Source organism: Clinocottus analis, unplaced genomic scaffold, assembly GCF_023055335.1.
Source record: "Clinocottus analis isolate CAN_PGR_092001 unplaced genomic scaffold, fCliAna1.0.p SCAF_19, whole genome shotgun sequence".
NCBI classification, from domain to species: Eukaryota; Metazoa; Chordata; class Actinopteri; order Perciformes; family Cottidae; genus Clinocottus; species Clinocottus analis.
In genome coordinates, this window is record NW_027175920.1 from 11,276,119 (window position 1) to 11,291,915 (window position 15,797).

Below are 15,797 nucleotides of genomic sequence, written 5' to 3' on the forward strand. Positions count from 1 at the left end.
AAGACATTGTAAATATTTTTTTTGAAAGAGGGAAAGTCAGTAAAGTTTCTAAGTGTGTTTTAGAAGAAAGCAAATACTGTAAGAGAGTGTTAGAAAGAGAGGAAGGATATAGGATCTTCTCTTCAGGAAGGAGCAAAAAAGTATCTCAGGAGGGAAGCTTAAATTTAAAATACACCCAGTAATTACTTAAGTTGAGAGAAGCCTTGGGGTGATTTTCTTCTCTCTCTCGTACCTTCCTTTATCATCTCTGTACTCTGTAGTCGTCTTAATCTGCAATAAACACAGCTAAATTGGCTGTTCTTCAGGTATGATCTGGCTTTGTTTGAAAGAAGTAAATGAGAGGCACAAAGACGCCTTCAGAGACAGACAGCTCAGTCGCTGGGTAATGCTCCTGTGTGCAATTTACTGCAGAGGCCTCTTCTGAAAAAGGAGAAAAAACTTCAAGCATACACTCTTGCGTCATACTTCCAAAGTCTCAATGCTCAGAGCTCCACACACACATATACACACATGTACACACGCAGGGTGCAGGGCTGGGTTGTTAAAACTTGAGCATTGAAGGGAAAAGGCCCCCTGGGCCGAGGGACATAATTGACTTCCCAGAGAAAGAAAACAGCGGGCCTAAACACTCCCAACAAGTAAACTAGGCAAACTTCAGAGCCGCTCTCTCAGCCACTTCTTAGATCAGCTGTACCAGACTGCCTGGAGAAAAAGACAGCAGCTCAGCCAGCTAAGAGAAAGGCATCTGCTCCTGTCCAACCGCCCCCTCCTCCAGTGATGAGGTACCACTTCCCGGATCGAGCCCACTCGACTGGCCGCTCTCCCGCCTTCCCGCTGCCAGAAGCCTGCTTCCTGCTCTGCCAACTGACGTCTATAAAAGGGGGACAAGACTATTTAATGTCCCCAAATGTGACGTGAAGTAAACATGCGTGTGTGTGCGTGTGTGTGTATGGTTTGGGACATCTATTTTAAAAGCCAGTTTTCTGATATATATTAGCAGTGATAGTAACTAAATAAAAGGCGCTATGTGGTGAAGATTCTGAGAGGTGAGGACAGATATCAAGTGGGATTTTAGTTATCATAACATATTTAAACCGAAAGTAGGGCTGAGGGATTTGTACCAAGTTTCCTGTGTGTGTGTGTGTGTGTGTGTGTGAGTGAGTGAGTGAGTGAGTGAGTGAGTGTGTGTGTGTGTGTGTGTGTGTGTGTGTGTGTGTGTGTGTGTGTGTGTGTGTGTGTGTGTGTGTGTGTGTGTGTGTGTGTGTGTGTGTGTGTGTGTGTGTGTGTGTGTGTGTGTGTGTGTGTGTGTCTGTGTGTTTGTGCACTGTACATACTATGCAAAGTAAACAGACAGAACTGAGACTCACTCATAACGACTTTGCCTTTGAATTGTGATTATTTCCATTGGTGGTCTGCATAATATTAAAGAAGTTAAGTTTGTGCCAAGCATAATCACAAACCTATTTCAAAAATCTGACCAAGTAATACTGTTTGTTGTGCTATATTTCAGTTTTCCCAAATCTAAATATACAAATTGAGTGTTCTGTAAGATAATATATGCAATAGTGATACCGACTACCTTTTCTTAAATATATTAGATATTCAAAAGTGACAAGTATTTTGCATTTCTTGACAGCTGAAATGTTTTGCAAAGAATTGCATTGCATTTAAATGTTCTATTCTAATCTCAGTGGCGCAGCAGCAGTGTAAAAAGACCACAAACTTCGACGTGCTTAGCTATCATTGTCGTCTTACACTGACTGGTGTAATACTGTATATTATGAAGGCATTCGCTGAATTCTGTCACAATACCGATGGATAATATTGTTGATAAAAGTGTGATATTTTCTTCGCCACTGAAGTTCCTCTTCAGGCGAGCATGCAGGAGGCCTGTTGCGTGCGCGCTCGGGTTCCTGCAGCCTGGTAAGAGTCGAGGGTGAGGATGTGGGCTGCTATGTGTCACCGTGTTACATTTCCACGTTATATTTGGACGCCTGTGTGAGTAAGGGTCCTGCTGTACATCTGTGTTCTGTGTGTGAGTAACTCAGTAAGTGAGCAGCGGGCTCATTTTAGCCCACTCCCCTCTGCCGGAGTCTACGTCAGCCAAAATCTATCTATGGCGGCTCGCTCATCCTCTGCCACCCCCGTATACAGCCGGGCTGAAGACACACACACACACACACACACACACACACACACACACACACACACACAAATGCCACTTCCTTGGGTTTGGGTGCTGCTCTACTCTACTACTAGCAGAAACACTAAAATAAGCAGATGACTGGCAGCATCTTATTTAAACAGCAGGGCCAGCTGGTGCTGAGGATAAACATTTAACCTGACTTTTTTTTTTCAGCACAGATGATACAATCTGTCTCAGCAACATTGCAATTAACTCGTGAGCGAGTGAGCCAACTGTCCTGTTAACTGTTAAGATGTTACAGTTCGGTGTCAGTTTTTTTTTTCAGGCTTATTGACTTCCGATTCACCCCAAATGTGCGAGTGAATCACGAAGAATGGTGGGATTCATAGCAACCGTTGCAAGTAGCCTCTTTCACTGATTGAGGCTGACAGCTTCCAGCCCTCATTCAGTGGCTAGCTGCTCCTTCAGTGGTATTTATAGCCCCTATTGATCGAGACAGATTTGGCTGCGAAGGAAAAGCAGCACTTGAGAATTAGCGGCGGACTATAGAATAGGGTGTGTGTGTCCCGAGTGTGTGCGTTTCAGCTGTGTGGAAAAGCATAATGTATGTCACAGTCATGAGGCCGCCACTCGTGCCAATTTAACTCCAATAAGTTGTTCCTCATTGACCATGAAAACCATCTCACACACACACACACATGCATACACAAACACACACATGCCAAATAGCAAAGCCATAAGCTTCAGCAGTCCCTACACTCTCAACTTGAGTCACCCGATCAATCCTCGCCTGGTGGCTTGACTTACTGTAGGAGGCTACTATCTGAACGGAGACCTGCCGGTTCGTTCCGCTTCGGCTGCTCAGGGATGAGTAATCCTCCATTTAAAGGGCTCAGGGCTCGACTGATGACTTCTGGCATACAGGCAATCAATTGTAAAGGCGGAGGTGACTCAACTCATTTTCAGAGAAACGGTAGGAGGTCACTTATTGGGATGAAACGGTGTTTATGTGTGATTGACCAGAGGAAATGTAGCACTCCACAATGGGGTCTGAAAGGGAAAAAGTTCTCCAGACATTCGACCACTCATCATGGAGACAGATGTGACGAAGGCATTTTAGTTCACAGCCGAAGACTCCAACACCTGAGCTTGTGTCTCGGACGATTTGAAACCAGTGTATTAAAAACAAATACTTATTATATACATATATATATATATACATATATATATATATATATATATACATATATATATATATATACACATATATATATATATATACACATATATATATATATATACACATATATATATATATATACACATATATATATATATATATATATATATATATATATATATATATATATATAATTTCTATTTTTAACAGCTGTATACTACTAGACCTGTAAGGATGTGGACACCACTTGAAACTAAAGCCTTGCCAACGAGCTTTGCATCTTTATTGAACATGCCGACAGGATGTACGGATCTGTCAGTGCCACGCGTTCCTGTGCGGCAAAAATGAGCAGATAAATGACATGATAGTGGGATATCCAATTGGTGCATGCACCCGCCACCTCGCCAATATCCATCCTAGCATTATAGGCTTTTCCAATACTGGTGACAGTGATAGCTGCGTAAATATAGTTCCTTTCTCCTGGGTGTGTAGTAATCACTGTGGATGTGTGTCAAACACTGATACAGCTACTGTTGGTATAAGACACAGACCTTTGAGCCTTTTAAACCCTAAAATATTCAGTTTTTTGTAAATAAACAGAACATTCTACATTGATGCAGACAGAATGATTTTTACTTGCAAATGTTTTCCTGGATTATACATCATAGTGGACGATTTAGTTAAATTGATTGGTTGACCAAATGGCTCAACTTTTCTTTTCTTTTGCAAGTGCAGCTTTATTCTTCCATATTGCTGAAATGGCATCAGTGATGTTTCTTACCTGGCCAGTGTCTGGACCTTGGCCGTGTGCCTCTCCTCCAGCTCTGCCAGCTTCCTCTTCAGCAAATCCGTCTCCTGCCTCAGGCCGGCTGAGTGCTCCATCTCCCCGTCCAGCAGACTGCGAAGAGACCTGTCAGACACATAAAGTAGATTGCGTATCTTATTTACCCGCTGGAGATACATCCTGCGCAGACCTAATCCTCCATATTTAGACACACTAAATGTTGACATTCTGGTGATGTTATTTTCATAAACAGTGGATCGGATAAACATTATTAAGCTTCTTTAATTGCAGTCACACTGAGCTTCGATACAAAACACTTAATCAACAGCCATCTGTGATTGCATCGCCGTTATCTTAATGCCCCAAGTACAAATACAAATCACAGTTTATCAGAAAGATCTAAATGCGGCTTGGCAGAAGATTCGCATTTATTTACGATTAATTGCAAAGGTGTGTAAACATAATGCGGTTCTTTTTTCGGTCATTGCAACAGACTTTTATTGAACTGTGCTTTGCGGTTCACACAGAGATCCTTTTTTTTTTAGCAGCTGTTAATTTACGTAAATCACACAACAGTCTCTGGTGGCTTAATGCTCAAAACAAAAACACAACTAAACAGTCTGCTGCCCCCGAAGACGGCACACACAAAAAAAAAACTCTTGTCTCAGGATGAAAACAAAACAAGCTGACACAATTTATACAGCAAGGTCATTTGATGTCTCTCCCAGTGTGTGTGTCTGTGTGTGTGTGTGTGTGTGTGTGTGTGTGTCTGTGTGTGTGAGAGAGAGAGACGTACGTGTTTTGTTCCTCCAGCTCGTCCTTCCTGTTCATCATGGCTACGATGGCCTGACGCAGCTCCACTGCAGATGAAAGAGAACAGAGTGAGATTTCTTCAGTAAAACTTCCTCAGATGCTCAACAAACACACGCAGAGGAGGCGACACACAGCAATATGAGGAAACTAATACTCCACCGTCTTCACGTGTAGAAGTAACAGAATCCCACTTTTAATGCGGCGCTTTTGTTCCATCCTTAAGACGAACTGCTTTGATCAAATCTGCTTTTTACTCTTTCCATTTATTACTCAATGATATCCATCTCACTCACGGAGAGAACTTTTATTGCAAAAGTAAAGCGTTCTTTTTGTGGGAGCTACTAAAAGAAGGAAGAAACTTAAACAAGATAACACAAAAACACTGGCCACCATTTGCATTAAACTATTTATCAAGAAAATATGAATCCGAACTCACAACAACAAAGAACTAATCTAGTCACACAGCTGGCAGCGGGAAAAAGAGCCCTCATCTTCTTGATCATACATCGCAAAAACCGCCAAAGTAGCCGAATTCACTGATACATCCAGCTGATGTTTGCCCTTAATAACATATTACGGACTATCACTGTCATCCACCTCTGATCCAAACGGTCTCTCAAAAGTACAGTACAGTCATCCGGCGATTCAATTATGTTTCGCTGACAATGCACAATATGTGCAGCACTCGTATCGGTTTTGAGAGTTTTTGGATCCTTTGATATTATTAAAATTACGTTTTCTGTGCCAGCCTGAGAAGAATGAAATGCTGAGCACTTCATTTTTGTGTTGAAAAGTGGAGAGGGGTTTTCACAACAGCAGCAGTTTAACTCCAAAAATACAATTTGGACCCGGAGGAAGATCCCCAAAGTTGTGACAAAATATTCTGAAGAGGGAATGAGCACATGCACATGATGCCATCCGATGGTTGTGCCCCTCCATCGAGTAGATGTTGATATGCATCACCGGATTGGGGAACATTTCAAATAGTCATTTACCAATACTAGTATCAGAAAATGACTTGTACTGGCGAGAGTGCGAGTCTCTGCACCGATCCAACATCACATCATTTATCAGCTCATTGAGGCGACACAGGAGCAACAGCAGCATGTGTTACTTCCCAGATCGGTACTGCACGAGAGCAGACTAGTATTACACACCTGTGGATAAACCCGCTCGAATTTTAATCTGGATATGCAAAATTGTGAGCAACAAATTTGTGTTAAGATCGGCTACAGGAACGCTACTTAGAGCTTGGCTAAATAACGGATGCATGAGGTTGCATTGAGTCAGAGCAAGATGCGTTCAAGATCCATTCAGTAGAACAGAGTATTAGGCGATGGTAAAATATAACGATTTATTATTATAAGTTTCATCTTGTAAAATGTTATTGTTGTTGGCGAGACACTTGAATAAATGCTTTCACAGCAACATAAATACATATAAAAGAAGGATTTTTGTTTGTTTTTAACACACTAATAACGGATCACTACTGGATATTGGCTGATACACAAGTTCAGGTGTAGATATCAGGAAGGAAATCATGTTGAAGGAACTTCTGCTAGCGCGGCTTAAAAGAGACCAAGAGCAAACATTGACTATTCCAGCATCACTATGTGATAAAACAAAAGATCGAGAATGAATCTAATGATTCGCTGCATCACTACGGGTCGTTCGTTTTGCTCTGGAAGCAGGTCAACTTTAAACTAAACATCAAAGAGCAGCCACTTCAGTCTGAAGGCGTCAGTATCCTTTCCGGTTTAACTTCAGCAGCTGCAGCCAAACTCGGCTGGCAGTCAGCTGCTGGCTGATGTTAATCTCCGTGCTGATGTAAAGGACAGATTCGGGGCGGGCTGTGTGGCGGTAGAGTGACTCATCTCCATAGTTACGCTTGGAGGTGCACATGAAGGTTTCAAAGCCCCTAACTAGGCTGCTACCAGGACTTCCAAAAATAACAACCATGAGACAAGGAGTTAATCTACCCTGCACTTTGCATTCCACCATTACACACACACACACACACACACACACACACAGAGGCATGCAGAGACCACAACTCTATTCTCATAACTAATGTAGGGTGTCGATGGAGCCCCAGACACAAGTAGGTCTCCTCCAGCCCCGAGCTAAGAGCCTAGTTCTGGAGGGAGGAGGGGGAGCAGGAGAGAGAGAGTGAGAAAGAGAGAGGAAGATGAGTGTGATGAAGAGCACAACAAAGCGCATGGGAGAAAAGAGGAGGTATATAATGTCCACGGCGCCATTCTCCACATCGGCAGGCCAGAAATAAACGTGACCTTAAGTGTGACCACGCGTTCACAGCGGGTGCCACAGGCGAGCCATTAGGGACGTCAGCAGAGCCAGACGGCCCTCTGTCATGGTGGGGGGGGGGACATGGACAAATTACAGCACAATCATGTGTGTGTGTGTGTGTGTGTGTGTGTGTGTGTGTGTGTACAGAAGTACATTCACATGCGTCCTCATATGTGTAAGAGCCACCATTGCCGGGAAAGTGTGTGTGCATGTCCGTGCGTGCGAGCTCAATTGTTCCAATAATGGATGCATTAGCAGAGAGCTAGGCCATGTAATCGAGGTGTCTTGTGAATTATAGACTCCATACTCTCCAATCAATGGGCCGCTTGGCCTCACACACTGTCAGGCCAGAGGGAAACCACTGAGGGAGAGCTCGTGCTCAACACGTCGCACAATCTTTTCCCCACACGCACTATTCCGACTGAAGTTGCGTTTCACAAAGCCCTAATCACAAAAAGGGCCAACACTGCCATTAACTGTTTTACTACTCGGAAGCATTGAGCAAACATACACTATAATGATATATTGCAAATTGTCCTATTCATAGAAGGTCTTGTTACTCTCTTGCACAATCAACTGCTCATTGTGAATTATGACTAAATCAACACGCTCAAGCTATTTATGCTAACTTTTAAATAATGTAAAAAAAAAATACCAGCAGAGGTATCACAATATGAGCCCAATATGGCTCAAGCTAAAACATTTAAAACATTGGATCCTACATGTCCCATGATGCATCTTCTTTCATTTGAACCCCAGGGCCTCCTGACTCACGACTTCTTTCAAACTCCTTTTTTGAGCCCAAGCTGAGATGACCCTCAAGACATTGCTATGACATCATCAGTCAACAGGTACTCTTGCTGACGGGTACAATGAAGATATAAGATGTGACCAATTGTAAGAAGTCAAGCTGATGAGACCAATACAAATTATGTTTAACTTGCCTAAAACTAAAATACCCATAATAGGTTCAATGTAAACAGTGCTATTAATTTATTTCTTTTTAAATCTTGAGATACTATCCCTCAACCTGCCTTGTCGTTGTCATCTTCTTCTTCAGTGCTTCCCAGTTCAACTTTGTGCAACCCCTTAAAAGGCATCTGCAACTTGTTGCTATGGTTTACTCGAGTAGGTGGAAAGACTAAAAGCAACAGAGCCAGCGAAAGGAAGAGCAAGAGAAAGAGCTTCTTCTCTTTTTTTTCAGGGCCATTTGCTCATAATGAAAGATCTGTTTAGGCTGCGTTGCATTCTGGTCTATTGAGCCGACAGTAGGCACTGAAACCGGTATCTCTGCCTCTGTCGCGATGGATTTCTTCCTCTGAGACCGTTGGCTGTCAGTGACTCTGGAGAGAAGCTGTTGCTGTTTGATTGTGAGGGACGGACACACACACCTGACTTCACAGTGATGGTACAGTATTTCAGGGTGGATTTGACTTCCAACTGGTCCGCCGTTTTTAGATCTCTCTCTGTATCTCGAAGACTATTTTCTCTTCATAAACAACAGCGATGTTGAGATGCTTTTCGTAGCTTCCACTCGCTCGCTCCGTGACCCTGTGACCTCCTCTAATTGAGGGCTAATAGATTGGACGACAGCTCAATCCCAGCTCCAATCACCTTTCCTCCCCTCGCTCTCTGTCGCTTACACACACACACACACACACACACACACACACACACACACACACGCACGCACGCATGCACGCACGCACACACACACACAGAGAAGGAATCAAATAGCACCAGTAAGAGAGTCTGATTAGCTCCAGGGGCACCAAGCAGAAAATACCAACCACAAAACCTGTGTGCGCTGTGAGTCGCGCGCATAATAAAGTGCTCATCGTTGTGCGTTTAATCCACATCTGAACTTGCAGAGCCGTTGTAAATGGCAGGCATACACACAATCTGACTTTGTGTCACACTCTCACAGTTTTTCTCTCAAGCAATAATCCTTTGAGGGAGCAGACTGACGAGCAACATGTGCGTACACTGGAGCAACACTGCCACCTGGTGGATCATCTCCCATCATGGACATTTTATGGGACTGAAGGGCATCACTCGTGGCAATTAGATCACTTTAAGCACCTAGAAAAGCAACAAGGTTTGAAAATAACAATCAGCCGGTCTGATTTAATTTGCTGCAGACGACAGCTGCTGGTGAAAGTTCCGGACAAAAGTCGTGTCAGGACTTCCACGCGGTTCATTATCGTCACACGCGTCACGTCTTCTGAAGTAAGCGCAAGAGGAACCAACGACTCTCCAATTGTGATTTTTGCATATCGAATAATACCACCGACATTAAGGGACTTCACCTGTGCGGCCCTAATCTCAGAGTATACGCCAAAGGAGTTGGTGATGCTATTAAATCCTTTAGATCACAATAGTGTCCCTCCTGACATAGGAATTGAAATCCACGTTGTTTGCTTGTATAATCTTCATTGCAAATCAGAATCTTACCATCTTATGAATCTTATGTAGTTATCTAATAACTAATTATTGAATATGAATAATTAATATAAATCACCTCACTAATCACATTTCAGTGAGTTATTTTATTTTCAAACAGTGAATTTTGAATATCTTGTTCAGTGAAAACATTTTTACTTGTGAGCATTTCTCTTTTTAAATAAATTATGAATAGTATTGCATTTTACATTTTAAGAAATCTTACCAAGCACATTTTCACTCGCTGCATTGGCAGATCTTTCTCTTTTTTTAAAAAACGTATTACAAGCAAAAACGCATTGTATTAATTGTTTGTTTGTTAATTTTGAAGTGCCCACCGCCCTCTCCATCGGGTCGAGGTGATGTCATTTCAATGTGTAGCGTCCTGTGTAGAGTCACGGTTTGGTTGTCTTGTGCTCGCTCACTTGTGGCGTCAGATGATGATTCACTACACAAAACCGGTTTGAGAACAAACCCAACTAGAAGAGCAGGAGAGTGAGAGATAGTGAGAGGCAGACACTCAAAAGGAGGATCACTCACCCACGGTCATGGACTCTGGCAGACCAGATGTTGGCAGCACACTGGAGAGTGGAGCGGACTGCGTCGGTGGACTGGACTCCATACTGCAACACATTTCACAACTCATTTTTGTAAAGAAAGCTGAGGCTGCACTGGCGAGAGTCGCTTGTTTGGTCCCGTTACTAAATCTGATGAATAGTTTGCCCTAGACTGCAAATTATTTACTCAACCGCGCGGCCTGAAGTCACGTCTTACTTGAAAGTGAGCAGCGATCTGCTGCTCTCACAGTTTCCCACCGGTTCCGTTGACTCACGCTGAGCAGGAAATGCAGCCGTGTCCTCCACAGAGCTCACTGAAACCAGATAGAAGTGAAAGTGAAGGTGTAGACGAACAGAGAAAGTCCCGTGATTCCATCTTATTGACATCTAATCCCTGAACTGAAGGCACAAGCAGCGGCTGTCAGCAGTAAAAACAGTCAAGCAAACATTACAGAATCTTAGCTGGAGCTGCCACAGTGCAACTTCATCCAAACTCTGTATTTAGATTTAGATTTATATAAAAAATGTATGCAATGTAAGATAGTTAAGTGTGCGGTGCGAGTAGGAAATGTAAACTGAGTATCAGTGTAGGTGCGTAATGTAGCTTTCAGCGTAGGCTAAAAGCACTCAGGAAATATGACACTGATCTGGGAGCAGAGTGCATCAGGAAGAGCTTTAATGTTCTTCGTTGAAGGTGCAGGATTGTGAACAGTCTGCAGCTTTTGTGCTGGTGTTTTGAGGACGACAGTACCTTGTTGAGAGTCTGCGGGGTTCAGAGGAATGAGGATGTCCGAGCTCCTGTGTTCGATCATCGCCTGCAGGGGGCTCCAGGTGGACACACTGGACAGGCTGCCGACCACCACCCTAGAACGAGAGCGTTTTAATCAGTCCGGGAGTTTCATCCGGTACTTCTCACTCCAGTCCTGCCTCAGTGGCTGGTGTGGACATTTTAGATTAAAACCTCAAGTGCCAGACACATTCGAGAGTCTAGTTCAGGGAAGTCTGACACTGAGCCAAAATGGAGACAACTGCGCCTCATGCTGAGGGGATGTACGGGTATCAGATCGCCGTGGATTCAGTGAGATATGCTGCAGGCTACAATTTCAGGCTCATTCTAAATACTCTTTTTTTTTTACATTGGTTTTTTTTGATCATTTCTAAGCAGTTTTATGGAATTATATTGTTGATAGACACCACGGACAATGATAGCCTCTGAAAGTTAAAACAAAAGGCTTTTGTTTCTGCAGGATGTCCGTGCATTTGTTTTATGATTAAAAACACTTTATTTTCCCAGAAGAAACTGACTTCTGGATCCTACTAATCACCTCCTGCAGCCCATCATTTCAGAACGCAAACCATAAAACAGGATGAAAGAAAAATACGAGCATTTTTTAATTAAAACCGAATTTCTTTTATGTTTTTACAAACATGCAATGAACAACCTCCAAGGGTAGCTTGTCCAATAAATATTATTAAAAGGAATATTTATACTTTATACTTTTTATAACCCGACATTCAACTCAAGTCATCTGACTCACTGATCAGAGCTGCTTCTCCGCTCCTCCTCCTGGGTTTGTGCTCTGGGTTTGTACATCTCCTCCTCTTCTTCCTCTTCCTCCTCCTCCTCCTCCTCGTTGTCTATACTCTTACGGTCATGCAGAGGAGTAGTGGGCGGAGTACGAGAGGGATGTGGGGACCCCACCCAGCTGGTAATGCCCGGCTCAGCCATGCCGTTCTGGGAAGGCGACTCGGAGAAGACCGGCTCTAAAGGGTCCACTCCTTCCTCCACACTGCTCTGAGCAGGAGCAGTGTGGCTCTTCCTCATCGCGCCCATCTTCTGAGAGTCCTCCTCTCCCTCCTCCTCATCCTCCGCGCCTCCGTCCAGATTGTCATCAAAGGAAATGATGTTGGTGATTTTCTTTCTCCTCCTGCGCTCTTTCCTCAGCCCCGAGTCTGGGTGGGAAAAGATTTTAAAAAAGAAGTGAACAAAATCCTCAATTTCTACCTTGAATGAAGTGAAACTTAAATTAATTCAGCACTTTTCACCTGTCTAGACAAGCTGCCTGAAAATGTTCATGCAGCAACGTTTCGTACTGGTGACATCAGCATCTTTACTTGAGTTCAATTAAGTCATTAAAAGTGCACTTTCTGTGGCTCTCTCTTCCTTTTCATTGCAAAAGGCCTGGCTGTGCATTAGCGTCTCCTACCAGTGAATAATCTGAATGGGTTTCCACCTTGAAGAGTTGGCACGCAGATCAGAATTTACATGCAGCCCAGTGGAAAGTTTTAGCACCACGAAGTTAAAATTTAAAAGCTTGTTCACAGAGCAGAGCAGAAAATAAAGAGAGAAAACGCTGCAAGTTCTCCCCAATGGACGAACCCGTGCAGACAGCTAAATGAGGTCAAACAAGGAGCCGACACTCTGAAAGTTTATTCATTTCATGGGGGATTTCATCACTGCTGCAGCAGCACTCTGCTCGGACACCTTGTGTTGCATCCACTAGATTTGTTCTACCAGTGCATTCATTATACATGCTCCGACTGAACCACATGTGGTTTTACTGCTTGTGCTGGTTTTGTAATGCTTCTATGACATAAAACACTTCTCCAGAAGCAAATATAGAGCGAGCAGCAATGCTAGAATACAGCACGTGTCCGCGCTCTGGCAGGTTTATTTCACGTTCGAGCCAGAGGACTGTGGGGTATAACTCACTGTACAACAGAAACAACTTACAGGACAGGGAAATAGTCTCAGAAAGTAGATGTGGAGTATGCAACATTTCAATGAAATGTTTAATTTTTGCAGCTCATGAATAAATTACAAAAACCACAAAATGATACTATGTCAGAGAAAAAAAAAGGCTGCATGTTCCTGTAATGTATTATCAATACATTTTTCCGTGTGCCGCGGCAAAACAAACGTATTAAACATCGCCGTCCCCTACCAGCCGAGCTGCTGCGTGGCATGACGGGGAGCGGGTCGGAGGCCCCGTCCACTCTGGGGGTGAAGCCGGGCACCGCAGCCGTGGCGGTGCTGATCTCTCGCAGCAGGCTGCTGACCCCCTGAGTGGACTCTTTCCACAGGCTGCCGATGCCCTGCGTGGACTCCTTGAGGAGGTGGGACACCGAGGAGCCCCCACCTCGCGTCACCCCGCCGTTCAGATCAGTGTTGTCGATGTTGATGGCAAACAGGATGGAGTTGAGACCTGAAGACCGCAGCGAAGAGAAGAGAGCGAAGAAATGTACTTTATTACAGATCAGTCTAGTTAAAATCACATCAAGCTTTGAACTTCCGCAAAGTGCTTTGTAAGCTTTTCTGGGCGCACACAGATGGAGTGGGCAGCCTCAGATGAACTGCCTGCGTACGAACAGAGAGGAAACGCTCTGGCATGAGATCAGTGGTTTATATTCTTAATATTTTAGAGTTTGTGCTCATCAATAGTTCAACAGTAAGAGCAGAGTCATTGCCACTAATAGGGTTAAGACTTCAATTCGTACAAATCCAGTCGTGCTAAACAAGTAAAGTGTAAAAGCAGTTGATTTATTTTTTACATGTTTAACTAAAAGACTGGAAAGTGCTCATCACAGAGCATAAGACACAATATTTAGATGGATAAAACTTGTTTTAATGTTCTGTTTTTTAGATCCTTTGACAAACCCATGTGTGGAAATGTCTCCAGCATTAAAAACACAACCTCACCTGCCGCCATGGTGGGGAGCATACTTGCTCTCTCTTCATCGAGAACAAAAGCCCAGTCTTCATAGTACGTTCTAGAAAACAGGGAGGAGGTGAAGGAACATGTCTGATCAGGGCAAAGACAGGAAATAGCCGCCTCACAGATCTAAACCTGTCGCAGTGAACTGATTTTCGAGTGTCAGCATAATGCATGAAAAAAAAAAAAGAGCATGTGAGAAGATAAGTCATGCATAAACCCCAGACACACACACACACACACACACACACACACACACACACACACACACACACACACACACACACACACACACACACACACACACACACTACTAACCCCAGGCGAAGGCGGTCAGCCAGCAGTGTGTGCAGGTATCGCTCCAGCGAGTGCTCGTTGAGGGCGCAGCGCAGCCAGGCGCGACCGCGGCCCAGCTCTGAGGAGATGTGACGTAGAGAGTAGAACCGCTGGAGCTCGTGGCGGTTCAGGTGCTCCTTCACATAGAACCAGAAAGTGACCTCTGGGGAGGAGGGTAAAACAATAAATAAAGAGGAGGAGGGATGAAGGAAGAGAGACAAAGAAGGATGAGTTCCATCTCGTGAGTGAAAAACAAATGTTCGTGAGTTACTCGAGGAGGTTCCAAAGGTCAACGAAGCGGCGACACAAAGCTCTTCTGCGGTCCTGAGAGGCTGCACATTCTCTCATTAACAAATATCTACACCGCCTCCCACACAGCTCCATCACGACCTCCCACCGGTCACCTCTCCATATACAAATGTATCATTTTCTATGAAACGGGGAAAATATAAAGGACTAAAGAAACTTATGTGGGTCTTTTTCATTTGAGTTTTTTAATTAATAGGAAAGAGAGTGGTATGCGTATGATTAGCATATAACCTCACAACAATGTGTTCAAATTACGGCTTTGTCAGCTGGCTTGGCTTCATTATGGAGCTCCAAGTCCACGAGTTCAGCCACAATCCTTTCTTCTAATTCACTGTGAAATACAGGAAAGCGTCAGATATGCTAATATTCATGACGTGGGAACCATTACAGAAGCCATTTATTGGTCCTCCATCTGAAATTAATAGCCACATGGTTCTTAAATTTGACACAGAAGCCATTAAGTATAATGTAAAACTAATGTCTCTAAGGTCTTTATGGGCTTTGATGGTTCCAGGCAAAACTGAATATTTTACTGTTATTTCCTCATGGAGATACAATGGAGCAGTCAGGAGTACTTCTGCAGTCACAAGCACCAATGGGGAAATGATAAAATATATATTACAATGTTATTTTACTTTTAAGAAGAAGTCCACATATTGAATAAATCATAACACCTCCGCACCAGATTGTCATGAGCATTTAAATAATATCCAGTTTAACAATCAAAATGCACAGATTGGGAACATGAAGAGTGCTCGAGTTCATCTCAACAAAAAAAAGAAAAAGGGTTGGAAACAAATCTCAGCCGCAACAAATAAAAACAACGTGAGGCTTCTTCAGTGGGATAAAGACAGTTGGAAGCTACTTTCTTGCAAAACATTTCTATTGAATCTCAAATAGAAGAGAAGGCTGGCTATAATAAAAGGAAATGTAATTCTCTTCCTCGGGGTGCACTAAAAAGGTAAAAAAAAAACGGTTTTCCACACCGCACGACAATATTACTGTACATTGAATATAATATATTTAAGCCACGTTGTTTTTTTTAATGGCTGCACGATTACATCAACTGGCAATATCGCAGATGTCTTATACACTTTTGTGCCAGCGATCATTTCTCCCCCGTATAGTTCAGCATGCCATCGGCTGTTTGGCGTCTTCGGGATCTTGACTGCAATTTTAAAACTAACGTCTGCGGGTTTCGAAAAATGTT

At 43.4% G+C, this 15,797-nt stretch overlaps 1 protein-coding gene across 1 annotated transcript in view; it reads right to left on the bottom strand.

The window, feature by feature from the left end:
* The window catches only part of snx29 (sorting nexin 29), a 116,754-nt gene that overhangs the window by 97,376 nt on the left and 3,581 nt on the right, over positions 1 to 15,797 (bottom strand). Inside the window, exons 5-13 of the mRNA XM_068583558.1 lie at positions 14,261 to 14,441; positions 13,930 to 14,000; positions 13,175 to 13,435; positions 11,768 to 12,182; positions 10,981 to 11,093; positions 10,447 to 10,543; positions 10,213 to 10,295; positions 4,907 to 4,970; positions 4,108 to 4,236 (exon numbers count right to left, since the gene is read on the bottom strand). Of these exons, the coding sequence (XP_068439659.1) occupies positions 4,108 to 4,236; positions 4,907 to 4,970; positions 10,213 to 10,295; positions 10,447 to 10,543; positions 10,981 to 11,093; positions 11,768 to 12,182; positions 13,175 to 13,435; positions 13,930 to 14,000; positions 14,261 to 14,441 (1,414 nt within the window). The remainder of the gene's footprint in view (positions 1 to 4,107; positions 4,237 to 4,906; positions 4,971 to 10,212; positions 10,296 to 10,446; positions 10,544 to 10,980; positions 11,094 to 11,767; positions 12,183 to 13,174; positions 13,436 to 13,929; positions 14,001 to 14,260; positions 14,442 to 15,797) is intronic.